The 27,044-nt window shown below is 39.3% G+C and overlaps 1 protein-coding gene and 1 long non-coding RNA gene across 4 annotated transcripts in view; one reads left to right on the forward strand and one right to left on the reverse strand.

Moving 5' to 3' along the window:
- The window catches only part of LOC146687659 (uncharacterized), a 36,504-nt gene extending 11,205 nt beyond the window's left edge, over positions 1 to 25,299 (forward strand). The window contains exons 3-5 of one of the 2 annotated variants that reach the window (XR_014916452.1): positions 7,743 to 7,839; positions 18,157 to 18,314; positions 23,685 to 25,299. This is a non-coding gene — a long non-coding RNA (uncharacterized LOC146687659). Of the gene's footprint in view, positions 1 to 7,742; positions 7,840 to 18,156; positions 19,690 to 23,684 lie in introns of those variants that run through there. The other variant, XR_014916451.1, reaches the window with a different exon arrangement.
- Positions 1 to 27,044, reverse strand: part of LOC146687660 (phosphatase and actin regulator 1-like) — a 50,444-nt gene that overhangs the window by 9,368 nt on the left and 14,032 nt on the right. The window contains exons 1-7 of one of the 2 annotated variants that reach the window (XM_085439545.1): positions 21,028 to 21,678; positions 18,107 to 18,271; positions 11,862 to 11,942; positions 9,984 to 10,187; positions 9,089 to 9,437; positions 4,485 to 4,684; positions 2,571 to 2,727 (exon numbers count right to left, since the gene is read on the reverse strand). In XM_085439545.1, coding sequence (XP_085295671.1) covers positions 2,571 to 2,727; positions 4,485 to 4,684; positions 9,089 to 9,437; positions 9,984 to 10,187; positions 11,862 to 11,942; positions 18,107 to 18,271; positions 21,028 to 21,313 — 1,442 coding nt within the window. In that variant the 5' untranslated portion in view covers positions 21,314 to 21,678. Of the gene's footprint in view, positions 1 to 2,570; positions 2,728 to 4,484; positions 4,685 to 9,088; positions 9,438 to 9,983; positions 10,188 to 11,861; positions 11,943 to 18,106; positions 18,272 to 21,027; positions 21,679 to 27,044 lie in introns of those variants that run through there. The other variant, XM_085439546.1, reaches the window with a different exon arrangement.

Raw genomic sequence — 27,044 nt, forward strand, 5'->3', positions numbered from 1 at the left:
TTTTAGTTGAAAGGCTTTTATCTTATTTAAGCTCTTGCCTCATGACAGCTTGACAGGTGAAAATCCAAAAACGTCACTCATTCATGATCACCAATCCCCACAATGACTCAATGATAAAGCAGTGATGGGATGCAGGAATAAGGCTAAAAGCAAAGCCTGATACCCCAAACCACCAAACTCTTATCTGATGCTGTATCAGGAAAATATGACTGTGACACCTTCAGCTGCTGAGTAAAAAGGTCATTACAAATTTACTGCATACAGCACCTACACAGCAAAAAACAGAATAGCCAGATATGCTTTTTATTTTATTTTATACAACATCAGAGTAGATGTGCTGTGTACAGGTTATCTCTAGTATGCTTATTAAGTGGCTGGAAGTACTAAGATGCACAAAGTCAGTCACTCAAAATACTTTCAGCTGGAGACTCTTACAATAGCAATCTATCCAAAACAAGTGGTGGTAGATCTGTCTTTGAGCACTGGATCAATGATTGACTCAGTTTCTTTAGATCTGACCTGTTACTGCTCATCAAAATAAGAGCCTGTAGCCAGACATAGTTCTGTGCAAAGAAAGGTCCAGGCACTAAATCCCAGACTGGGCTTTTGGATATCTCAGCATGGATTGAAGATTATGTAGTAAGCTCCATTTACTTTTGAACCTTTTACCAGTTTAAGTGATGCAAAGAATAGAGATGGTGAAGGTAGATGAGTTTAAATACCTGGGGTCAACCATGTAAAGAAAATGCAGATAGTGAGGTGCATAAGAGAGGTGAAGAAGAGTTTGCAGGCATGGTGGAGTGGATGGAGATGAGTGACATTAAAATATATAGTTAGTGCTATATTTTTATTTAACCACTCAAATTAAACCCAAGTCTTTGCTTTAAGCTCTTTATTCTTTACAGCTGAATGTTTTGATACATGGCTAGAATAGTAAAAGTTGTCAGTTTCAGACAATCCCGAAAAAGTATTTTTAAACATTTTCAGCCTTATTAATATTTTAAAAAGTGCTTGTTTCTGAACCCGGTGCAAGTATTGCAGACAATACAAATTCCTTCTGAACAAGTAAAATTTGTAACCCTTCCAGATATCAATGATGCGTGGAAGTGAGAAATCACTTAATCATTGATTTAGTTTCTTTCTCTCTGAGCTGCTGCTGACTTATACCAACCAATTATTTAGCAGCATTTAGAAGGACAAACATCATTGTAATTACATCCAGAAATTCAATACACACAAATAAGATATAAGAACGCCTAAGAAATCTGCCCAAGGAAAAAAGGAAAATTTAAAAAGGAATAAAATAATAAAATACATGTTACATGAAAATATGAATACAGTCATTAAATCCAGCGGAGAAAGAAAAAAAAAAACAGCATAAAACCGTGCGTTTATTAACTTTATGAAGGGTAAAAGCACTTCATTTTACTTTCCATACTTTTCCCAGTGAATCAGGTCAGCAGAACTAAGCTGAGGTCAGCGTGTCCTAGATCAGCATTATCATAATCAATTCTAACTGGCCTGGCACAAGCAACTACTTTAAAGGACACAATGCCGCTGGTAATAAAGAGTGAAATGGGAAAGTGTTTGTTAGGTGATACTGTATAAAAGACGCTGTTACAGAGCTGGAACATGAGAACTAAGCAGACAGTATGTCTGAGAACATGTACTGTGCTGCCGTCACAGTGAGGAGTAGTGCCAGTGTCTCTAGGTAATACTCCGTCAGTGCCGCATCTCATATCGAATTGCACTATTCAGATTTTCATTTTTACCAAGTAGCTGGTGGTTTCTTTGCCCCCTTACCACATCATTACATCCGCTTTATTTAGTCGCGCATGTTCATAAAGCCCAGTGAAATCAAATGAGACCAAACATTGCGTTGTTTGATCTGCTCAGTTACTAGAATTCACATTCATGACCTCAACATATGTATATACATTCCTACGACTTGCACACACGGCATCACTGCAGTGTGTGTAAACTGCTGATATGAAGCGGCTTGCGCGGTGCTGCTGTGTGGAGGAGTCGGGTGGAGATAGTTTGGCACATGCATCACTGTGGTGATTCAGTGAGCGAGGCAGGGAGTCAGGCAGGAGAGGAAGAAAGTGAGAGAGAGACAGGGTTAGAGAGAGAAATGGAGAGAGAGAGAGCACTCGAGAGAGAGAAGACAAGAGCAGGGAAAAAAAGGAGGAGGGGGGAGTTTGATGCATCACTGAAATTAGGTCAGCTCCATTTTCAGAGACTCGTTTTAACGAAATAAAGCGTTTATCCTTATCGGATATTGGGAAGGAAAAAACTGAAAGGATAGAAAAGACTGAATAAAAATAAGACTCACATGGGCTTTGGACTGAGTCACAATACTGTTAAGCCAGGACATTAGGAATTGTCAGCCCAAAGTAAAACAAATGCTTGCAATGGCTGAGAAAAGCCAGTGCTGTTGCCCAACAGCTGTTATCGGGCTGGCTACAGCAACATCAGCCAGGCCCGCTGGAAATATCTGTCCCAGAAATTGTGGCTGTATTGTAATTGTATTCAGGCTAAGAAGAAAAGCATGTGCGTATGATTCTCACCTTGTGAGTTTGGTGCCTATCTGCTGCCTAGATTCCAGTCTCTCCTCATCTGTCTGCATGGGCAGGATGTTTTTCTCCTCCAGTTCCCTCTTAGATGGACGGTTACTCAGCTTGATGGCCAAAGAGTCTTTTCTTAGTACCTTCTGAGCCAGTGTACCTAAATTTGAAATGCAAAATGTTAAAATAGTTATGGTTAATAGGTATTGGTATGGTAAAAATAAGTATACGAAAATGGGGTTTAATGTACTGATCTTTGCTATTTGGCCTCTGTTTTCTGGATCTTCCAGAAAACAGAGTTTTAAATATTTTATACCATGGATTTAAAACAATAGCTCTCTAACATTATGTTCCTTCCATGCATTCTGCACAGTTCAGCAGTTTTTCCAAGAGAATATGCATCAAAGTTTTGGCTGATAATTAAATTCTAGATACATTTCTGTGAATCTTTCGGCCCTACTTTGAAGGTTAGTTTAAATCTGAGTTCCAAGAGCCTTCATGTGAAATAAGGAGCCCTGACAATTATGATCAGTCAAACAAACAGTCTCTATGTCTGCAAACATGAGCTGTCCAAACAAAAACAGTAAGTAGAAGTAAGTAAGTAAAATTTATTTATATAGCGCTTTTCACAGATAAAAATCACAAAGTGCTTTACAACACAGAAAATGGGAATATAAAAACAATATAACAGTAAATAAAACAATGTAAAACAATAAAACTATAAAAACAGCATAAGAAGAAATTAATCAAATGCTTTTCTAAATAAAAATGTCTTCAGCTGTTTCTTAAAAGAATCAATGGAGTCCGTGCAGCGAAGAGACAGTGGGAGAGAATTCCACAACCGTGGTGCCACAGTCTGAAAGGCCCGATCACCACGAGTTTTAAAACGAGTGCGTGGTACCACCAGCAGTCTCTGATCTAATGACCTTAAAGCCCGAGAAGATGTATGTGGTTTCAGCAGGTCAGATAAATCTTGAGGAGCCTGACCATGCAGGGCCCTAAAGGTTAGAACTAAAATTTTAAACTGAAACCTAAAATTTACAGGCAACCAGTGAAGGGAGGCCAAGACTGGAGTGATATGCGAACAGAGAAAGACACTTCTGCTGCTAAGGCACCCTGTTTCTCAAATGCCCTACCTGTGACTTTAATTTGACTTACAACTAGTGCAGAACAAAATGCACATGTTTGGAGAGGTCACACTGCAGCTCGAGTGAGCAATTCACAGAAAGAATGGGGTGTGTTAACAAAATATGCAGCTCATGCACACCACCAACAGCAGTTAGCTTCAATAACTGCACAGAATTGGTCCTATGTTTATGCATGAACAATGCTACATAAAACCATAGTATGATTTAATTTATATGTCTAGAAAAGTTTAATTATACATGACATATTATGATATCATGTTGCCTAACAACCATCTGACAACAACTAAAAAACACAGACCAAGCAATACTGTAGCACAGGTATGTTATAGTTATCTCAACTGACATTAATCCTTAGCTTAACATTTACTGTTATTTTTGGTATTTCATATAACACACACTAACTAAACGAGGCATGCCCCAGTGTGTATGTGTGCGTCACAGTTAATTATCACAAAAAGAAGCCTAAAGTGAGCTACATAATCAAACTAGATCCCCAGCTTTATACCTGCCAAGTATAAAACAGATCACATTTTATAGTTAAATAAAAAAAATAAAAATAAAAAAAAACAGGGATTTTTAAATGTTTTGGGTGCATAGTTTTAAAAAAATAAATAAATAAATAACCAACCGTACTTGATAAACTAAATCAAAATAACATCCTCAAAAGTCAGACAGTAATAGCTTAAGGGACAGATCAGGCATCTGCTGATGAGCATAGTGCAGTAGTGCAATTTCACTACTCTGTGTTACCATGACAGCTGCCACTTACTTGTAAATATTGAGTCGTCATCTTCATCATCGTCTTCATCGTCATCCACATCATCATCCTCATCCTTATACATGCTGGGTAGATCTTCATAGTCAGATTCATTAGGCAGGTTCTCCTTATCGTCCTCGTAGTCGATGATCACAGATGGCACTTCTCTTCTTTCTAAGGGGGCACACTGACCACCGCCGTGCAGAGCAGAGCTAGAGGAGCGAAAGGGAGATAAGTTATGATGGTTCTGAGCCAAGCATGAATATTAATAGACTGAACAATTTCCAACAAAAAACGAATGCTAAACAAATAACAAAAAGATGATATTTTATGTGCGTATCACAAACATTGGGTTGTTGTGTAATGCCTAAAAGAAATTTGGGAACACACTACTTTCAGACATAAACATGAGGATGGCGTCACTATTCTGTGAAAGACTACCAATAGCTAATAAGTTCAACAAGTTAAAGTCACTTCTCAATACAAATATAAAAAAAAAAAATCAACAGGGCATATCATTAAAAGACTTACGGAATAGAGAGAAATCTCTCTGCACAAGGTACAAGGCCAAAGATTAAGACTGAATGGCTTTTACAGCACCTTTAGCCCCTGAGATAGGACTGCAAAAAATGTAATATTAATGAAATAAAAATATTAATATTTCAAAAAAATATATAAAAAACAAAAAACAAAAACAGATAAATAATGCTCAGCAGCATTTCTAAAACCACTGTTAGGAAGCATGGTTCATCACTGCAAACAGCACTTCAAGAATGTCATTTCTACCATGTAAAAGACAAAACGTTCATTTAATGGGAAGTATGGTAAAGTGAAAAACTGCCCTGTTGTCTGACCAATTAAAATAAGAAATACTTTGTCAACCTCACCATGCAATTCAAAAGCCAACTCCAATTTGGAGAAATATGTGCTGCCAAATACTGACATCTTTTTGAGGGAAGGCTTATCTTATTTTAGCAAGACAATGCCATATCACAACATATACACGTATTACAAAAGCACAGCTCAGTAGCTAAAGAGTCCATGTGCTAAACTGGCCAGCTTACCTGCTGTTTAGACCTATCACACACTGAAAACAGCTGGCAGGTTATGAAATGGGGAAAAAAATATGACACTGAAAATTGAAATCCCTAACAAGCAAGACAGACCTTAAAACAGTAAAAATTGTCTCCTTAAATATATATTTTAAAAAAATGTTATATTAGAACCATTGTAAAATAGATTATTTGAAAGTCATTGCACTGTGCTCTTGTTTACATTTTACACAGCATGCCGACTTTTCTTGGAACAGGGTTGTGACAGATTAGGATGGCCATATTATTTGGCCTTGCTAAAAGGGTGAATTTATGAAAACCCTGAGCCAGAAAATCCAGTTGAAATGGGGAAGATCATCATATTTCATCTCCATTATCTTTCAGCATTTTTTTTTCTTAAATTCATACAGTATTATTAAAACAATAGCCCGCACAAAACCCAGAAAATGAAAATGGCTCAAAAACAATAAATTGGCTTTGGGCTTCTGGTGCAGAACATAATGATAGCTTAGTGGGTTTTTAATCCAAGTATAAAGCGAGGGGAGATACACTGTGTAACTGGAGCTGAAAGAGAACTTCAGTACAAAAAGCCTGAATACCAACTAACTGCATTTCTGCGAAGCCCTACGCAATACCATGCAATTCTCTGAGCTGCACAGAAGGAAAAAAAGAGTAACGGATTATACAACTTGCATTATTAACAGCAGCCTGACGAGAATAAACTTCACTTTCACAAGCAGTCACCGGTTGGCACTAGCAAGCAGCAGTGACATATATGACAGATTCATTAATAACGGCCTAGCTGAAGGTTGTTATGATGGGACACTGTGATGTAACCACGTCAGGCTTTCAGACTAATTGTGAGCAACATCAGGGCCATTACTTCCTTATCCCTACTCGAATAGCTTTGGTGAAAAAGAGATCCTAATGTAAGAGGTTACATAATGTGCAATCCGCTATCATGTCCCTTTTCTCCAAACATGAAGAAATGCAGCTCTTGTAAAGAGCAGCTGGTCATGTTATGTCAGGCCAACTGTTGGAGGGACGCCTACTCCATGCGCCTGTGCCCACACATACACACATTTACTTCAAAATTAGGCCATGCTGCCCTGTGAGGCAGTGTGCCGATTTAGACCTGTATGGTAGTGCTACAGAGCTGGCAGGATGCGACCTCAATAACACAAGAGCAGATCTGAAAGTGGCAGACACAGTGCCACAAAAACAAATACTAATAAAAGAGGACACTCTATGCTAATGACATTTCTCAGTGATTACTCTGATTAGACCTGTTCTAGGGACAGCTTTTAGTAACAAGACATTCATTACTCCATAATGACCAGAAACTCATCAGATAAAAAAAAAGAAAAAAGAAAAGAAATCCATTCTTTGTAGAAGAAAAATGTCACTAGCAAACGCAAGGGAAAATCTGCATTAAACGCTATACTAATATTAGCCATGTAACTGTAAAGCCACCTGCCTAAAACTGCAGATCCCCTTTTTGCTGCTAATAAAGAAGCTCTTTTCTGGTGCACAGACTCCATAAGACCTCTTGGAAAGTGTCCTCTCCTATCAGACACAAGGACTTTAGCATCAGATGCATTAAGTTCTACAAACTGTGATGCAGGGCCTGTATAGATGAGACTTTTTTAACAAATACCACTGATGTGTAATTGGAATGATAATCTAGAGGCCAAGTAAAAACAGTTCAGATCTTTGTGATGCTACACCATTTCCAAGCAACTGCCATCAGGAAATATTGCTTTAGTAATGGGGTGGACATGGTCTGCAGCATTGTCTATGTAGTTAAACTCTCTGTCATTTCTACGGTTTTACATATAAGGACATAATAAAAAGTTATCAGGTATTGCCAGGTTTTAAAATGAGGTAAATACCACCTTTAGCAGCAAGAACTTGAAGTAATCATTTTCTGCTTGACTTTATCAGCCTTTCACATTGTTGCTGAATGAATTTTGGACCATTTTTCTTTACAATTTTGCTTCAGTTCAATGAAGCTTGTGGGCATTTGTTTATGCACAGCTCTCTGAAGATACACTTCAGTCAGCTGAGGTCTGGACTTTGACTGGGCCTTAATTATTTTCTTTTTAAAGTCATTCCGTGGGTTTTCTGCTGTGCTTGGGATCATTGTCCTGCTTGACCCAATTTCAGCCAAGCTTTAGCTTTTGGACAGATGGCCTCACATCTGACTCTTACATTTCAGGAGTTTATGGTCAACTCAGTGACTGCAAGGTGGCCAGATCCTGTGGCTGCAAAAGAAGCCCAAATCATCACCCCTCCACCACCTTGCCTTACATGAGGTATTTGTGCTAATATGTTGTTTCGTTTTCATCAAACATGGCACTGTGCATTATGGCCAAGCATCTCTACTTTGGTCTTCTTTGTCCAAAAGACATTTTTTAAGAAGTCTTCTTCACATGCAACATTGCAAACCTAAGCTCTGCTCCCATATTTATTTATTTATTTATTTATTTTTTTTAGATAGAAAGAGGCTTTCTACTGGCAGCTCTTCCAAATAAAACAAATTCGTTAAGTCTTTTTCTAATTGAACTGTCATGAACTTTAACATTTAGCATGCCAACTGAGGCCAGTAAAGTATGAAATTTATCCCTCTGGGTTTTTTTTTTTTGCTGACCACTGCATGGTCTGACCTTGGGATGAATGTGATAGGACACCCACTCCTGGAAACAGCAGCTCTCTTGAATATTTCATACTCTATATACTGTAGAATGATGAACATCAAATTAGGAATGGCCTCATAACCCTTCCCAGATTGATGCAGCAATAAGTGCTTCTTTAAGATTCATTACCACCCAAATTGCTGTTTTTATAGAGGTCCTCACACTTGCTGCCAATCAATTCATCAATTGCATTTGATTTGCAGCACCTAGCTGCTACTTACCCTCTTAATTCCCATGGAATCAGTAAGGCTGTACTTTGTTTTTCACTTACTGCTTTTGCATTTTTGCTTATTTTTTTTAAATAAATAGTGACATGTTGTACTATGTCTTTTATTACTGTTCATCTGAGGTTGTATTTACCTAATTTTAAGACCTGCTAAGGGCTCGATTATGATTATTATTATTTTATTACATTCTAAAACCTTGGGTTTGGGTGTACTTTGTTTTTACCATGACATATAATATGTGTATGCAGTTCTGGCATAACATTCCCTGAGAATCACCTCATCTTCTTCCCACAGTGCATCTTGCACTCATGTCTTCTACGGATAACCAATTCTCACACACCCAGGTGTCAACATGATGGTCAGCATCACAATTTGATCAGTTTATTACATTTGTCCATTTTCTTTCTATGTTTTCTGTAATTTAATGTTCTCCTGCTGCCTATCGTGGCCCTCCCCGTGTTGTGACTGATGAGTGTAGTTCTGTTACATAAGATCCATCTGTGTCATTTTTAAACATACACATGCAGCATTGTTTAAGTTTACTTAAGATATTACATGTGATTTACAGACAGAAACTGAGCCATAATCCTTCCCTGCCTTCCCACAATCAGATTTAATGACCAGAACTGAGAGCTACTAACCTTTCAAACCTCTGCATGGAGAGTGCCAGGGTTTTATTGAGCTCCTCGATGATCCGACTGGGGGCGTGTAAGCTGCCGTACTGAAGCTGGAGCGGGTGACCGTGGCTCTGGTGTAGACCGGCTAGACCGACAAGCTGGGAGGGCAGTAAGGTGCCATGTAGGGAAGGCATGCCCTGGGGAGGGGCAGACTTTTGTGGGAGAGTGTTGAGGGGGTTGGGGGATGGAGAAGGGGAGGATAAGGAGGAGTCCAGCCCCCCTGGAGGCACGCAAATCATCACTTTCTTGGGTGGCAGAGGTGGAGAGTGCTTTCCCCCAGGCATACAGGGCAACTTCATTGGCTGGCAAGAATCTAGGGAATTGTTAAAAAATTAAAAAAAAGGACAAAAAGAAGATTCATTGGACTTATTATATGAATGTCATGCATGGCATAGCTATTGCAGTTTATGGTGCAGATAGATAAACAAAGAACACAGATGAGTGGAAACGGCTCAAACATCAGCCCAGAGTGGGGGAATTACACCAGAGTAATGCCACTTCTCTCTCCTGACAGATTGACAATGACAGATAAAGCCAGCTGACCCAACCAGAGAGGGATTTAATGAGACTAGTATAATCCTATGAGCATGTGTGGCTGTACAGGTACAGTTTAAAGCCAAAGCAGTTATCAACACAAGTACCTGCTATTTACTTTTAAAATTAATCATTTTTTGACAGTTAAAGCTAATGAAGCAACACCCAACAATGTACACTTTAAGGAAAAATATTAAATCAAGTGTATATTATGTTGTATTTATTCTGCTTGGATTAAAGAAAAGTTCTAGAAAAAAAAAACATATTGCCTGGAGTGATTAAAGCTGCACAGGCATGGAACGGACCATAATCTAGGACAACTGACCTGTGCTGTGGTTTGGGATCCTAGAGAAAGGCTTTGGGGGGAGAGCAGGAGGCTGTTTATGGTAAAGCGGTGGTTTGGCAGGGTTGTCCTGATGGTCACCTGGATAGCCAACAGATTTCTTAGTGGGCAAGACCATCGACGATTTCATAGAGGGCTCCTGAGTGCAGACGCTGCCATCCATTGAGGATCGGAATTCAACGGTTGCTAAAACAAGGAAAAAACTATCAATCTGCAAACAGTCAAAAATGCATTTGACTACACAAGAAAGACACTTTCTAAAAAGACTGCATAAACTAAGTTTAAAATGAACTTGATGTGTTTTTGAGACACTGGGGGCTTGGACTGTTTACAAACCCGAGAGCTTTTTTATCAGCACACACCAGACCGTGGAACAGCAGCAGACAAGCAGTTTGACAGAACTTTTGAATTTTAATTCTTTTATAGTTCTCATCCATTTGATGTTTTTTTCTTTTGCATGATCACACTTAAAGGCTGACAGTGCAAGTCACAGTGCTGCTCACATATTTTCTGACTGCCAGTGCATTTATACAGCATGCCTCCCATATTCCCAAATTCCATCTTAGCTATGGACTTTGTTTTTTAAATAGAAAATCACAACAACGTTTCACTCCTCTAATCTTTTTAACATTCAAAAAATTCCTCAAGGAGACTTGTTATTTTTTATTATTAACTAAAGATAACAAACTAATAATTTGTTGTAGTTTTTCAAGCTCTTTATTCAGGGATCATTTCTAGGCTTTCATTTTGAGGCCAGTGCTTTAGGAAGGATCTATGATACAATACAGTAGCTTTCAACACTGTGATGGGAGATACTGAACCATTTAACTTGTTCCATGTTTGGAGATGCTTTTCTGCATACCTTGGCTGTAATGAGTGGTTGTTTTAGTCACCACTGCTTAGTAGCTTCACCTGTCTTGTCTTTCTTGCTTTTCCATGAGCTGTTGAGTTTCTGCAATGTGTACTCATTCACTGTCACAGCATACAGTGTTTTCACATTTAGCTATTAAACTCAGTTTTTCAAAAAATAATGAAAGCCAAAATCTTCCATAAACTGTATATAAAAGATGGACGTAGCTATTATGACATCAGTCATTGGTTGATCAAGTCCCATCCTAATTAAGCCCTCTCATGATTGCCATCTTTATATTTTTAAACTGGGTTTGAGAAGTGGTAAACCTGAGGCCTACCATGTGTTTTGAATATCATGTTGTATTCAGTGTAATGAATATCATGTTGTATTCAATAACACATGAAACTAGCAATTATGATCTTGAACTTGTCAAATCCTGTTTACTATACTCACAGATCAAGTGATCAGTAGCGCTGTTTTCCCACACTCTTGTGTACAATTCTTTTTTTTTTTCCTCAGAAAAAAGAAATTGGGCCATTAAAAAGAAAAAAGTTTCAATGCTTTGGCTTCACCTTTAAGGTCCAGAAGCTGTGTCTATCTTTTATATACAGGCTATCATTTCTTTCTTATCTGCTCTCCTCACATCTTGGCAAGAGTCAGCCGAGCTTCTCTGACTTTGTTTTTGATATCCTGCGGCATCGAGCCCCCTGTTGTGCGATTCAAACATAATAAAATATATCTTTAGGTTGTGTAAAGCACATCAAATCCAGATCAAACGGGGGGGTTTTTTTAAAGCCACAAATTTTCTATAATGAAAGATTCTATCTCTTGAAGCTCTGTGCCAAATCTTGAAGAGTGCACACCAAAGGCTACTGATTAACAAGGAGATGAATAACTGAGGACCTTTCAGTTTGGTACGCCACCGTTACCCTTCTTGTAATTTCTACTTAAATCTGAAACAGTTTCCATCTGTTAAATCAGAGAGAAACTGCAGAAAATCAGCTCACCTTTTTCAAAGATCTCCTTCAGCACTCCTCTCTTGATAAGCTCATCTCTGCTCTGTCGCATTGACATCTTCCTCTCCAAAGCTGATGTTGTAAAGAAAAGGAGTGTGATAAAGAGGTTTTAACACTGTAACTTGTCATTCAAAAAACTATGACCGTTATTTCTTTGTTTAACCCAGGCTAAACAATTCACAACATGGATGTGGTCATGTGTTTCACAACATTTTTTTTTTTTTAAAGACGCATTCACATCAACCACTTTTGATGTAACATTTCCAAATGCCTAGAAATGTAATAAATAAGTAACAAACATCAAAATTACTAGCAATATGCTAACGAAAGCTTCTCGTTTGCATCACAAGTCAAAGAAATATTTATTTACTTGCTTATTTGTTTCCTTTACTCAAAGTGTTCAGCAATCAGAAAAAGAAAAAAAATGACCAATCAAACATCTGGTCCAGCCAAAAACCAAAACAAAACAGGTTTTCTTTTTGTGTGAAATGGATATCAGTCACTATCTGCATTCGGTCACTGTGATAATCCCATAATTAATCCCAGTTTCACCATATACATTTCGTCTGGCTTATTTAGATTTTGCTGTAAAGATAATCAGTCGTCTCTGCTGAACAGTTAGAACAATTAGAAACTGTTCCCTGTTTAACACAGATAAAGGATAAAAAAAGATATTCCAGCAATGCTTCTCATCGTAATTCATTATGCAAAAGATGCCATGTCCCATAGCTACTGTTTCCTTCTATTTTTAGGCTTTGCGAGTTGAGGCACTTAAGATCTTCTATCAGTAGGCTGAACAAAAGCAGTAAAATACTAAAAAAAAAAAAGAAAAAAAAAAGAGAAGTTGTTACTCATTTTAAAATCTAATCTTGCACAGAAGCTAATTAAGAACGTGAAATGAGGATGAGCAATAACAACAGTTGAGCACGCTGCACAGGAGACTCGTACACCCTGTGCCCAGTATGAGTGCTTGACATATCAGAAGCCCTGACTTCTGAAATCAAAAATGTTCAGTGCTACTACATATTCAGAGCACATTGGACAAAAATACACTGGCATCTTGACCTCTCTATTCCTTGCACATCGTTCACAGCACATTACACTTTAAACCCACTGCTCAAAATAAGTCAAAATCACTACGCTTCTTTATGAGTTTCTCTATGGTACCAGGTGTTCATCATCAATGCTTACTTCAAAAGCTTTCCAAAGCTTTTTGATCAGCCCTGAGCAAGGAATTAGTTAAAAAGTTAAACATATTTTTTGGGGAGCGAGCATACATGACCGAATATTCCCCAATATGCCACACTCCTTTACTTCAGCTGCCAAGTTGGCATATTGCAGTTTTTATCCTTTCATATGCTTAGTCCATAGCCTCGCCACGTGGGAATGTCAGCTCAACAATGAATGCAGGACTTGGAACAGAAGAGTGGATGTGGCCACAGGTTGTTAATTGGATTTTGGATGGGAATGTGAGTCCCTGGTTTAGGCTCACATAGGCAGTACATTAACCATGAGTCAGGAGGTGATGGTCCACTGTTTCTTCCATTCTCAGATTAAGGAAAAAAGCAGCAGGATGGTGGTCTGAGCTATTTGGGGGGTGACGTTGGTTGATGCCATCTCTTGCTCTAATGTTGAGGCCAAGAACATCAATACTTGGTTACGTTTTCAAGCGTATCTCCTGTTCTTTCAGCCCACTAGTATGTGTTTAAGGCTTGCTTGGGGCTGCACACTGGTGACAGGACAGCACAGCACATCATGTGTGGCACTGACAATGATCAAATATGTAACAGATGTAGTCATTCTTAACCTTTCCTTAATTTAAAAACATCCGTATTTTGAGGTTTCTACAATCATCTCTAGCTGTTGAGTAACATGTGGCTAACAAATTTAATCGAAAATAAAATATTTGCACATTACCAAGCAATTTCCATAAAACTCCCACAACCAACTTTAGGTTAGTGGTAACAACTGTACTGTGAAGTAATTGGATTAATATATATATATATATATATATATATATATATATATATATATATATATATCTTGGAAAGTTAATATCTTTGCCAGACATTTGCCTCTGCCAGATCTAATAATAAAAGATAATAGGTTTTACAATGCAGCCTCTAAAAGCTTTCTCCTTAAAACTTTCAACTTTCAAAACTCTTGCATTGCAGTTTAACTTAGACTTTGAAATCCCCATCACGAGTCCATTATTCTTTAGTCTTTTGTTTAACAGAGCAAACATTCAAATGAAACTCTAACCCTAACCCTTCTAAAGAAGTACAGCACCAATTTGTTGCCAGAGTGGGGAAACCTGGGGTTAAAGGTCATTACTACGCCAGTTGTTTCATCCAAAACGAACAGCAATTACTCAGAGCTTTATGACATAAGAGCTCTTCTGCGGGATGCACACAGTTATGCAATACCATTAACTCAAAAGCCTTAATGAGGATATTATGTCTTCAGACTTGACAGGCGGCGAATGTTTGCGAAACAAAAGTGGAAGCTGGTAAAATTAAAGTGGACACGTGCAGAACGTGTGCCGAGCATGAAGTAAGGAGATGAAACTCTGGCCATCCTTGCAAACCCCCCTAAAAGCCCCCACTCTGTTTAATATTTAATCAGCACATTATTAGTGTGCAAGAAGTGGATTTCATGTTCATTTCATCAGGAAGGTCCTAGGGGACACACACACACACACAATTGCGTGTGTGCGTGTTTAGTGTCTGTTTAGTGGGAAAAAATGCCACTCCCTCAAAATACCTGACTTTGATACAGAGTGCTATTGACTTGGACACCAGAGTAGTTGTCATCACTTGTCAGTTTGTAACAATGTTTATTATATAAGTTTAGTGTGCAGCTGAGGTACTCAAGTTAAAAGCATCAAACAGGATGCACTCTTATCACTACCAAAGGGTACAAAGCAAACCTCCATATCAGTATATTAGAATCTGCAGTAGCCTTCAAAATCACCTTGAATATCAACCAAGTTCTATTTTAAAAGTCTACCATAGCCCAAAGTGTTATCATGGCCCAACACTCCAACCACTCAATCTGTACCAAGATGAGAAGATTAGACACTCATTGGGGAGACTCAGCTGAGAGCATATTAAATGAAACTGGCATATCTAAGTTCAGCCTCTACTGATCTGAGAACACTACATTTAGTTTTTTAGAAAAAAAAAGAAAAGAGAAAAAAAAAAAAAAGTAAATTCCACTGCGAAGTGACCCAGATAGTCAGAACACATCCTACAAACTCTGAGGCACAGTAGCTTAAAGTGGAGTCTTTTACTGAGGCGTTTCTCTCAGTCTGACTCTCACAAAAAACTGGAATAAAACTTTGATGGTGTCTTCTATCAATGAGGAACTCAAGCGTTAAACCTCAGACCTCAGAAGCTTGAGTGTGGCTAAAATACACTTTAACACCTATAAAGGACACAGCAGGCATGCAATAGGCAATCAACTTCTCCCTTCATACAGTGTACAATGGACACGTATGAAATATGTCCTTTTTGTTAAAAATCATGCGAACATCCAGCATGAGTAGTGCAATTGGATGACTGCTGTTCATAGGGAAATGTGCTAATTAGATTAAAAATAGACTCCCTGATAACATCAGACTACAGCATGCATGTTCTTTTGATAAATCTCTTCTCGCTAAAATCTCTTCCTGATACAAGCTGGCTGTAAAAATTTACCAAGCACAATAAGACAGCATGATAAGACATCCAGCTGTCAGATGCTTCTCCTCCCTCATTCCTTCCTGAGGTAAAGAGTGCAGCCTCCCAGAGCTGGCCTTCATCTGCTTAAGATCACAACACATTAATAATCCTCTACTGTGCCCAGTGTCCAATTATCCATGACAACATCTTCCTGCCCAGTGGCTGGTCTACTCCCTATTGATACAGGAGTTGTAATCAACAATAAGGTAAGCACAGACTACTTCAGACACAAAAGACAAACAAGGACCATCTAAGGCCAAGATCATAGCAATGCAACTATAACCACTGCACATTTTTGCTGATTGCTTAAGCAACAGACAAATACTCTAATACTCTTGCAGACAAAATGCTGTTTTCAGCTATTAATGATGGTGTACTAAAACAAGTCAATAGCTGGTAGTAGCATGTGGCAGCAGTGTTCTTATACCTGCTGACAACAGGTCAGTAATAAAATGAGGGCAAGTACACAACACAGTTTCCTTGATAAGGTGAAAAATTATTCCTTTAAACACAAACTTGCTAATGGTTATACTGCACAGAGTCTTTCTCAGAATCGGTCTGAAAAGAGCAAACTATTTAAAAAGAAGCACTAACTTTTCATACGACTGCATAAAGGCTTATAAAAACTATTTATTTTTCATTTTCCTCACATAACTGTACTTCACAGTCATGGCTGAAGTTCAATACATGGCTGGCCACGAGAAAAACGTTTGTGTGCAGCGAGCCATAGGAAATAATACAGAACAGAGTGATGTTGTTGTCATGTTGTATGTGAAGCGCTTTAAGGGTTCACCAAGAAAATGTTACCTTTTCTAAATAAAACTTTTTTCTTGGATGGATATTTTTTTATTTCTCAATGAAGCAATAATCCATTTTCAGTAATCACAGGATTCCTCTGCACCATACAGTTAACCTACTTTCCTCAAGCTTAGCAGAATTTCTCATCTAGTGACTATACTAAGACAAAATACCAGCCATTGGGCCTTCTCTAAAATACGTCTAATGACTTATTAATCATTCTCTGACCATAAGATTGATGTTTTGTGAACACCTGGTGCAAACTTGCACCACGATGTGCCACTGGAACACATTGTTATTGTCATTAAAACTCTTCAATGATTCATGGTGTATAATTATTTTCATTAATGTTAACCTGGAAACACTTGTAATTATCTTAATAAAAACCAAATGTGCATTTCAATAATAAGGACGTGACCCTGTGAGTTTTCTTAGACGCTCTCTTGCTACAGTTAAAAATCCTTCTGCCAGCTCCTGTCATTTCAATTTATTGCACAATCGCACGCTTGTGGCTTCAATTCTACCACTGCCAGTTGCAGAAGTTCAGGCCACATTCCACTTATTTGGAACTTTCAGAGTTAGGTTCACGCTAAAAATGGATGAGACAGAGCTGTGGTCTCTCTGAGGCCAATGTGCCTGCCTGAGCATCGAAGTCTCTTGTGAGACTGCGTACCACCTGTAACTTAACAAGGTGATCATCAGTGGTATGGCAGCTCAAAAATGCCCATCAAAAAGGATTGAATAGAACAATAGTAGCAACAGCATTATTTGGGGACAGAAGCATTATGCACACAAAACAAGTGGATAACAAAAGCAATGAAAAGCGTCATTTCTCTCAGCTCCACTCAGCATTACCACCATTGAAACAGAAATTATCTTTTGTTGGCTCAGCTTTTGATTACTGTCCTTAACCACAACAAGAGAGATGCTATTATCACAGGGCTGACATGACTGTACCAGTGAACAGACAGAATCTCTGTGGCTGTGTTATCAAGTACACACTTCAAAAATGCAGTTTTTTTTAAGTATTAAACAACTCAAAGGCAGCTACAGTTAAAAAAAAAAAAAAAAAAGTCAAGCACACATCTTGTACTTCTGACAAATGATGGAGCTGACGAAAAGAGGTCGCAAAAATTAAAACGGTCAAGACTCAAACAGCAGCCAAAGAAACCATGAGCAAACCCAACAGATACTGAATCATTCAGCAAACTCACACCAGAAAATGTTAATTGAATAATGTTACTAAATGAGAACATCCTGTTCTGTTCACACTGGATTTAGCTCCCGTCCATAAAAGCAGGGACGCTTCTTCGAGCCTGGGAGCTACAGTCTGACAAAGTGCCTCCTCCTTTCCAAGAGGCTGACAGAAAAATTCAGGATGTGTCAGTCGAGGAAAATAAATACAGCCGGATCTGAAGAGACCACGTCCTTCACTCGACCCTGACAGCACTGGGCTGAAAGATCAAAGCAACTCTAAAGAGACCTCAAAACATGAAACTCCAGCGCTACACTGAATCAATTTGCTGCATTGTGACTCACCCTGGAGACTGAAAAACTTAATCAATTTTTCTTTTGACCAAAGGATATGCATTGATTCCCCCCACCAAAAAAAAAAAAAAAAAACTGAAACCACACAGGGTACAGTCTTTACAAGTATTGGAGTTATTATACTCGTGTCACTATTATGCGGATAAATTATGAAAAGATGTCACGTACCAGCTGATGTCTGCTTGAACTTCTCGCTCTTCTTCTTTCTCCATTTCCAGGGCTTGAGGAGCCGCCCCAGAGTTGCAAACTTGCTCCGCCGACGGATGGGTGGAGTGTGGGTACCAGAGACCAAGGACTCCGAGCGCATGGCGGCAAGCCTCTCTACTTCCTCCGCTGTAAGGGGGAGAGAAAACAAAACAAAACAGATTTAGTTTAGGTGAGGATCCAGAGGAGGTGATGGATAGTCTGGATGATAACTAAAGGCAGCAAACACTTTTGTTTTTTAATATCCAAGCAGAAATAATCTGTGCCAAGCAGCCTCCAGAATTCAGCACTAACTAGATGAGGCTGAATAAGAGCATAAACAAACCTGCACATCATATGGCATTATGCAGGATTTGCTCTGGGTCTAAACAGTTCTAGGCTGTAGACTGACTGATGAGCACCTCATTAAGGGGGAATATTTCAGCTCTTCATCAAATATTCACGAGGCCCGGCCCTATAATCTTTTAAGTACTGTTTGACTTCAGAAGCAAAGAATGTTAAGTAATTTGCTCAAACACAAAATATTACATGAAGAAATAACTGCGAATGCAAACGGCTACAAACAGCACTTAAAATGTAACACCAAGAGGAAAGCTGGCTGCTGGATAAGAATACAAAAGGCGGATGATTAATAACTAAGGGGACTCGAGCTGAAAATCTGACTTAAACCTACTTGGCAGCTTGTGAGATTTAAAAAAAAAAAGAAAAGAAAAAAGAATTACGCAATGCCAAAAAGCTCTTCTCTCTTCTCCTTACTTTAAAACCTAATCTTTAAACTTAGTCTTTTATGTAGTCAAAAAAACATTTAATCAGAATAGCAAAATATCGCAAATGCAACTGCGTGCAAGAACAGCCGATTAGTCAGGACAATGCATGTTTTTTAAACTGCATTTTTTTCTACTAAGCAGCCAGTGAGTTCCATTACTTTCCATACTTTCGAGATCAGCTCGCCTCGGTTGTTTAAATTAATCATCTCTGCATTTATAATTGCCAAAATACATCATTACTGAATGATAAATGTGCAGACTTTTCAAATCAGTTTGCACATGCACCCATACAGAAACTGCACAATCTTGCAGCGAGAGCGATTAAGACAAACAATAAACAGACATTTTTTTTTATTAGAATGAACAGCATCGCTTGGGAATGTCTTAGAATTCTCTCAAAACTCTTGGAAGCTATTAAAAAGATGACACAAATCACCTTTAAAGTATCTTATGAGCATGCAGCAGAAGCAAACAGAAAAACTCAAAAACCGCCAAAGAAACCCCCTAAAATCAGCAGTGTTAAAAGTCCAGAGCCTGGACGCACGAGGTGACCCTCTAGCACATCGTGTCACGTCTGTTGTCAATGTCACCCGGTTGCATCAGATCATCACCCATGACATGCAGTCAGGGAATCTGAGGGTGTTTGTTTGTTTGTTTATTCTTTTAATAATTGCATCACTTTTGCAATGTTTGCCAACACAGACATGCCGCTTAACAGGACAGCCGCCTCCCTGGGGCAATGAGACAGTAAATAAATGTGGCGATAATGCAGTGCTGAAATCAGTCCCACGGACCATTATTTGAATGCTCTGCAGCATCCTTGGAAATCCTTCCACCACAGCACTCTATAAATAACCCAGCAGTCAGTGTTAATTGAATCCAGGAGAGATTCAAATGGTTTCGTTAGCAGCCTAAAGGCCAGATAGAGACAGGAAGACAACGAGCTCTAAGTTGAGCCACATCCAGGAGCCAAGTAACAAGCTGCTGTACTGTATGACAGAGAGAGTGGCAGTAATGACTCACTGTTAGCAACTTCAGTGCTTAGGGCATTGCTTCATAACATTAAACACTACTTAGTGTTAAGTACCACAACCTTAACTCAAAAAGGAGTATGGGTTTGAAAATATATATTTATATATACTTTTTTTTTTTATTATAATTATTTTTTAAATGCACACAATAGAAACTGCAGTAAAGCAGTTGGGCCTTCCTGTGAAGATGAAACCTCTGGATACTATCTCCCCACAGGTGTAGGTATCTCAGTGTGCACTCAAAAGCCCTCTTATCCCAAAATACAGTGTTTACTACCAGATTTATTTCTTTTTTTTATGTTGTTGTGCTGAACTATTTAAAACCAGTACACATAGAATCAAAGTCTACACTGTAAATGTGTGATGATGCAATTGTAATTGTGAGAAAATCCTAAAATCTGCACAAGAAAAAAATAAGGAAATCCTCTTCCAAGTGTCCAAATTCATTGGATTTTCCCCTTTTCTTCCTCTTCTTGACATCAGTCTGATTGCACGGCAGAATCCTTATAACCTACATTCTCCACCACTGTAACATGAGCAACTGATGCTGCTGGTTTTAATTAACAACACTTTTTTGCATGCCAAGATGGCTGAGTGATGATGTAATGACACCTAAGTGGGGGGGGAAATAGGCTTTGTGCAAACAGCCTGCACAGCTTCATGCTAGAGGTTAATACTGAGATCTAATGACAATTAAAAAAAACAAAAGACGCAGCGTATTTTTGCGGTCAAACGACAATTAACAGTTCAAAATATGAGCAGCCCAACCCTGTAAGAAGTTCTGATCCAGTCAGAGGCAGTTTCCACAGCAGCAACAGTGATTCACTCTCCTTCAGGAGAGTGGTGTCATTTCAATGCACATCGACACTAAAATAATATAATCTATCCCTCGAGGGGAAAAAACACTATATCCTCAACTGTATCCTCACACAGCCTGCTTATCAAATCGCATATTAAAAAAAAAAAAACCCCAAACAAAACAAAAAACAGAAGCAACGTAGCCATCTTCAGATGTGTGCATCCTGGATGGTAACAGCTACCGCAAACCTACTATGGGCGAAACCACACAAGGTTTGAGCCTACTCACCGTCCTGCGTGTCGTTTCCGCGGCTGCAATTGCTGCAAATGTGCTTTATCTCTTTCCCGATATGACAGTGGATCGTAAAAGGCATGGTGTTGTTGTTGTTATTGTGCGGATGCTGGCCGTGCCCCTTCTTGTTGTTCAGAGACATTATTTTGACCAAGCTGAACGCCTTTTTCTTAGGTTTCTCCACCGCCACGGGCGTGTTTTCTCGGCATCCCGTGGTAAACCAAGTGCCGTGCATGATGGTGGGCGCAGGATCCACGCTCGGGTAATTGGCCGTCTTGAACATCGGGAAGCGAAAACGGAGCGGTGCTTTAAACGGAGCGGCGTTACTACGTTGTGGGTTTAAATTAAAGGGCCATGGATCGAGTCCTACCTGACCTACTATAGCAGCTTCTAAGTATTTGGTCGCTTGTCTCTTCGGTAATCCCACACCTTTACCTGAGATCCCAAAATGTGCAGCCTACTTGGTTGCGCAACGCAGAAGTCGCTGCTGCTGAGAGAGAGAGAGAAAGAGAGAGGGGAAAAAATCTGCTGCCAAATCCAAGAGAGCTAATAATAAAACCGAGGCTGAATGGCAGTGACTACCTTTCACTCCCAGAGCTGTAGACTGCAGTCGGTTGTGGCTAATCCACGATTAGAGGAGCTGAGGAGTGAGTGCCTGTGATTGGCTGCTAGGTACGCGCTTCTAATAGGCCAGCCTGGACGCAGGAAAAGTTGCTCCTCCATCCACAAGATCACAGTTAACTATTTCTTCTATTATTAAGCTGCCTAATATGACAGTGCCATTTGAAGCAGCCGCAAAAACCACAACACAAACTAAGTAACACATCTAAGCATATTAAGTATAAAACAATTTGTTGTGCTGTGTGTTTGGGTGAGATGGACATATTGATTTTATACTGAGAAGATCTCAAACATATTTAATCAAAATATTATTAGAATTACTTCACAAACTGAGATGACTGGAATAGTAATGGGTCCAAACACTTAGACGGGTGAGTGAATGTTAGACACAGTGATTCAAATGATAACAATGCTACTGATTCCCATAGTCAGTGCATCCCGCAGCTATGGAGAACTTTGTAAAACACAACAATATATATACACACAGTAGATGATGTCATCAAATGTAATAGCTTAAAAGGCATGCTGACATCATTCAGCTTAGAGAGCTTCCGATACAAAATACATAGTGAAACAATGGAACGTAACAAACCATGCAAATTAAGCACTTTAAGGCTGCTTCCATCACACCTATGTGCACACTTGCTGAAGGGCAGCAAAGATGACTGTAGAAAAAACCCCAACACCAATCTAATGCGGGCATGACACCAGACAAGTGCTGAGAGGTCAAATTAAAGAAACAAACAAAGGGAGTTTAATCAGTGATCTGAAAGCAGAATGAGAGGGCTCAACCTGAAGAAAAGAGGCATTATGATGCCCTTTCTTCAAATCACAAATTCCAAATAGCTACGCCCTTGATCCCCAAAGTTACTGTTCACATTCTGGAATAATTGATAGTATTAACAGGCGGTTAATAAGCCTTTAATTGTGAAAAAGATAACGGGAACCCCACGGCATTTCCAAACATGTTTCAAAGCAGCGCATGGTTGTGAAGCTGGGGTGGGGTGGGGGGTATCTTTGATGTTCCTTCAATGAGCTGCAGCTTATTCCACTGACATCAAAGCGCTCTCTGAAATGAGGGACAGAGTCACGCAGATTTACTCACACCACGGTGCAATGCAGTAGTTGCTCTTAGTTGCCTCTCTTTGGTGCAAAGTTTGTTTGCACTGATATGTGTTAAACTTTAGGACCCCGTGAAGCAGAGTTTTTCTTTTTTAATATACAAAACATTTTGCAACAAAGAGTCAGGGTTTAGCAGATAACAGGGACAAAATTATCTCCCTTACTATGCAAGGAAGATAACATTGCACCAAAGTGTGACTCTGTACAGTACATGCGTGCTCGCTATAGAACGAGGAGCAACAGCCCTGATAAACTCAAGAAACCTGCGTTGCTTTCTTCCTGTGCCGGCCTGATAACAGCATTCACTCTGTTTGCTGCCGCCCAGCCAAATAATTCTGATAGAGGAACACAAAATGCGCTTAAATCAATAGTGATGTGTGCCAAGACTCATGCATGCTAGCCTGTGTAATTCATCCTCAGCTTTTGTCTTACAAGAAACAAATCAAAGGCAGGCTATATGTCGGCTGCAAGGAAAGAATAATAACGTGTGTCAGTGTTGTTATGTAACTACTGTGTGACGCAGTGTTGGTCAGGGCTTCACATGACTCACTTTTAATCAGCTGACCACAGTTCATGCCTTTTGTGACGGGGTAAAATGTTCTCTTTTTGCTATCTTTCATGAGTTTTTGTTGTTTAAATGTTTGATTTCTTTCACTTGTTTCATTTCACTGGTCACTGTCTATGACAACTCTAGTTATGGATCTTGGGTATGCATTGGCTCCATAGTTATATTCAGCTTATTGGGACTTGTTCTTGCATAACCCCACTAGTGTTCGCAGTGACATTCAATAAAAATGACACACCACGTTGCTTACTGTTCATTACTTTAACTGAACCACAACCATAGGGTTTTAATTCTTTTTTTTCTTTTTTTATTTGGCTTCCATCCATCCATTCAACCGCTTATCCAGTTCAGGGTCACGAGGAGCAGAAGCCTATCCCAGCTGCCATAGGACACTAACACAGTGTTCCATGCATTTCAGCATAAATCTCCAAGATGACTGTGACTCTTAAAAGAAAAAGACTTTCATGTTGATGACAACATACCTGACACTTGTCACAAACTCTCACAATAAACTTCAACTGTCAGAATAAGCTCAGGTACAGCTGCTGAGAAGTGTCTGCCAGTCTATTCCGACTCATGCTCCTTCTGATAGAAATGCTGGCTCACAGCACTGTTTGCCAAGGAGTTTCAGTAAATATTAGTTATCTGCTTTTTTCCCCAAAAAACTTGTGAGGCTGTGTAAAATGTAAACAACATCAGAATGCAATGCTTTGCAAATCATTCAAACACTATTTATAACTGACAATGCAAGGTACAAAACCAACATATCAGATGTTTAAAGTGAAAAATATCAACGTTTTTGGGAAGAATGTGAGCTCATCTTGAATTTAATGCTAGCAACCCTCAAAAAATGGTACAGTGGCAGCCAAACACTAATTTTCAACCTAGATCTTGTGTAATTTGGCATAGCATGGCCTTTTCTCCCTGTTTCCCTTTCTCAAGAATGGTTTCTTGACAGCGATCCTTTCCCTGAGATCATTTCTGAGCAGCTTCAGTGAACAGTAGATGGATCAACTGAAGGTCCAGATGTATCTCTCAGATCCTGTGCCAGGTATTTGCTGGATTTATTCCTGTTTCTTACGATATGACTTTTTGATACTGTTCATCTGCTATAGATAGTTTTCAGGCCTTCCAATTCTTCTTTTGTCCTCCACGTGTCCAGTTTTTGCCAGTTTGAAAAAAATAATAATAATAATTTAAAGACACACTGCACACCACACATGCTGAGCTATCGCAAGTTTTCAGCTAATATGTCTTTGGGAGTCACCTTGTAAGTACAACCTTTTTTGCTGTTTTTTTTCCTCAAGACAGAGTTTTGTGACTCTGTTTATTTCATATTTTGGATTCTGGTTCAAACTGGTTTCCATGGCTGCTTTGCAGATTTTAGGCTAAACAATCTTACAACTTCCGACTGAGCAGCCTGTCACTACAAATCTGCTGTTCCCATTCTCTGCGTATCTCTCTGTCTCTTCCCATCTGTCATTCTCTCACTGCATTATTATCTGCCTCGCTCACTCATAGTAAGACAGCACCACATTTCCTTGACACAATCTAGAAGATAAGATGATAAAAGTGCAGCGCTTTGCCTTTTGCACATTTTTTTTAATTTGCCACGGGGAAAATGTGAAGGATTTTATGGAACCGAATCTCAACTCTTTTATGAAGTTCCTGGCTCCACCTTCTGAATTAAGCCATATCTTTTTTATCGCAGGCAACAGAGTAATGTGACATGATTATGTAAAAATCCACAGACAGCAACACGTGTGAAACAATGTTAATTTATTTAAAACACGAGCACTTGTTATTTTGTTTGTTTTTGTAATAATTGTGCAGATACTAACCAGCTCAGCCACTTAAGCCGACAGAAGTGTTCATAGAAATGGTCACTAAGTGTCAGGGATTGTGATAACATGCCTGTAACTACCCTCTAGTAAACTGAAAATAAAAAGCTGCTCACTTCTCATTTCTGTCATATTTCATTTCCCTTCTTGTCTTGTTTATGTCTCCATAATCTTTCTTTATTGTTAATTAAACTGATAAGTTTTGAATGAAAGGTGCTGCCAGGATATGCTACATGTGGTAGGTGAAGTTAAATATAATTTACTCACTTGCATAAACTTAACAAAAGCAGCTGGGTAATTGCTTAAATATGAGTATTACTCACAGTAAAAAAGACTTTAGAAAAGTACATGCAGGTGTTACATTCTGCACTGTGTTGACACTGCAATCTGCTAGAAAACAAAAACAGAAGAACCTAAAATGAAATCATTGCAGTAGGAGGCATCCACTGCAGAGCTGCCCAGCTTTTTCCATGCAATAGTCTTTGCAATGCTGCCATCTAGTGGGGTCAGTTGGCATTTTGCCAACTCTAAATTCAAAGCACAAAAAATATTCAGTTTCGTCACCAAACATTTACACTGTGCAGCGACATTTATGGACTCCAAATGTTAAAATATCACGAACACTGTCTGTAATTGGGGGAAATATGATGATTTAACCCTCTCGCGTGCACGTTTGTGCGCCAAGACGCAGTGCGCAGAGTTACTTCCAAAGGAGAAGCGATGTGCTTCTGACCACCGGCTTCCATATTCCAGTTTTGCCATAGCTACGACGTTATTAGCAAGCAGCCATCTTCATCGCTAAATCAGGTTTTGTTAATTCAATTTTGTCCACTACAGCGCAGTGAGCGAGATATTAAAGGTAAGTGTTCAACACCCAACTAAGCATCAATAAATGCCTAAGTTGTGCGAGGTGATGCAGCACTACAGTGAGTTTCTCCCGTTTGCAAGTATCCAAAATCCTTCTGCTGTTTCCATTTGTGCTGCTCGGCTCCCTGCCTCCCTGTTCCGTGCTTCTTATCGTCCCTCCTCTGCAGCTTGTGTCTGCAGCTCAGTGGGAGATAGTGAAGCAGGGAGCTGTGATGTACTACGCTCTGCTGGAGGAATTCATTATCACAGTGCTGGAAATAGTGCCTGAGCCCCCCCCCACACACACACACACACACAGCGTACAGCTAGTTACCATGCACTGTACGTGCAAGGTAAGGAGTAAATACGAATATAAAATAATAATACCCAATCTTGATGAAAACGTGGAAGGGGCCAAATTACAAATTACCTAAATGGACAAATAAAAGATAACTGGCAGTCATTACCAAGCCCTCACACTCTGCAACATATTTACCTTCATAAGTAAGTTCCTAAACTGTCTAGTGCATCTGAAAGGGCAGGGGAAGATGGCTGGCTGAATGGATTAATTGGTAATAAACGTAACAGTGATCAGTAATGATAATCAAGCAGCCATTCTGCATAATTACTGGCAATGAGTAATTCCCTTTTAAGTGTCTGAATAATTTTTCTACAACCGCTTGGCTGATAGTTTGACCCATTAGAACTAAAGAAGCAATAATCCTCAAAGGCACAAGAGCAAGCGTTGTCGATCACGTACTGCGCTACCACAGCGGACTGCACATTTTTATATGCACATCAGCACAAAAGCAGGCCTCTCTGCTTTTCTCCTGAATCTTGTTCATGGTGTCGAAACATAAACAAATATAAAGTGAAAGCATAGTTTTCACGCCAGATGAGAACAGGACCAGCGCACGCATTTCACACATTCACACTTAACATGCACATTTCCATTTTGACCTCCTCAGCCAGCTAAAATTGAACAACATATGCCACCAGGTGGTGCCAGAGATGTGCCT

Source organism: Copadichromis virginalis, linkage group LG18 (assembly GCF_057382275.1).
Source record: "Copadichromis virginalis isolate Kocher_CV1m ecotype Utaka linkage group LG18, C_Virginalis_male_GT1.1, whole genome shotgun sequence".
Lineage (NCBI taxonomy): Eukaryota > Metazoa > Chordata > Actinopteri > Cichliformes > Cichlidae > Copadichromis > Copadichromis virginalis.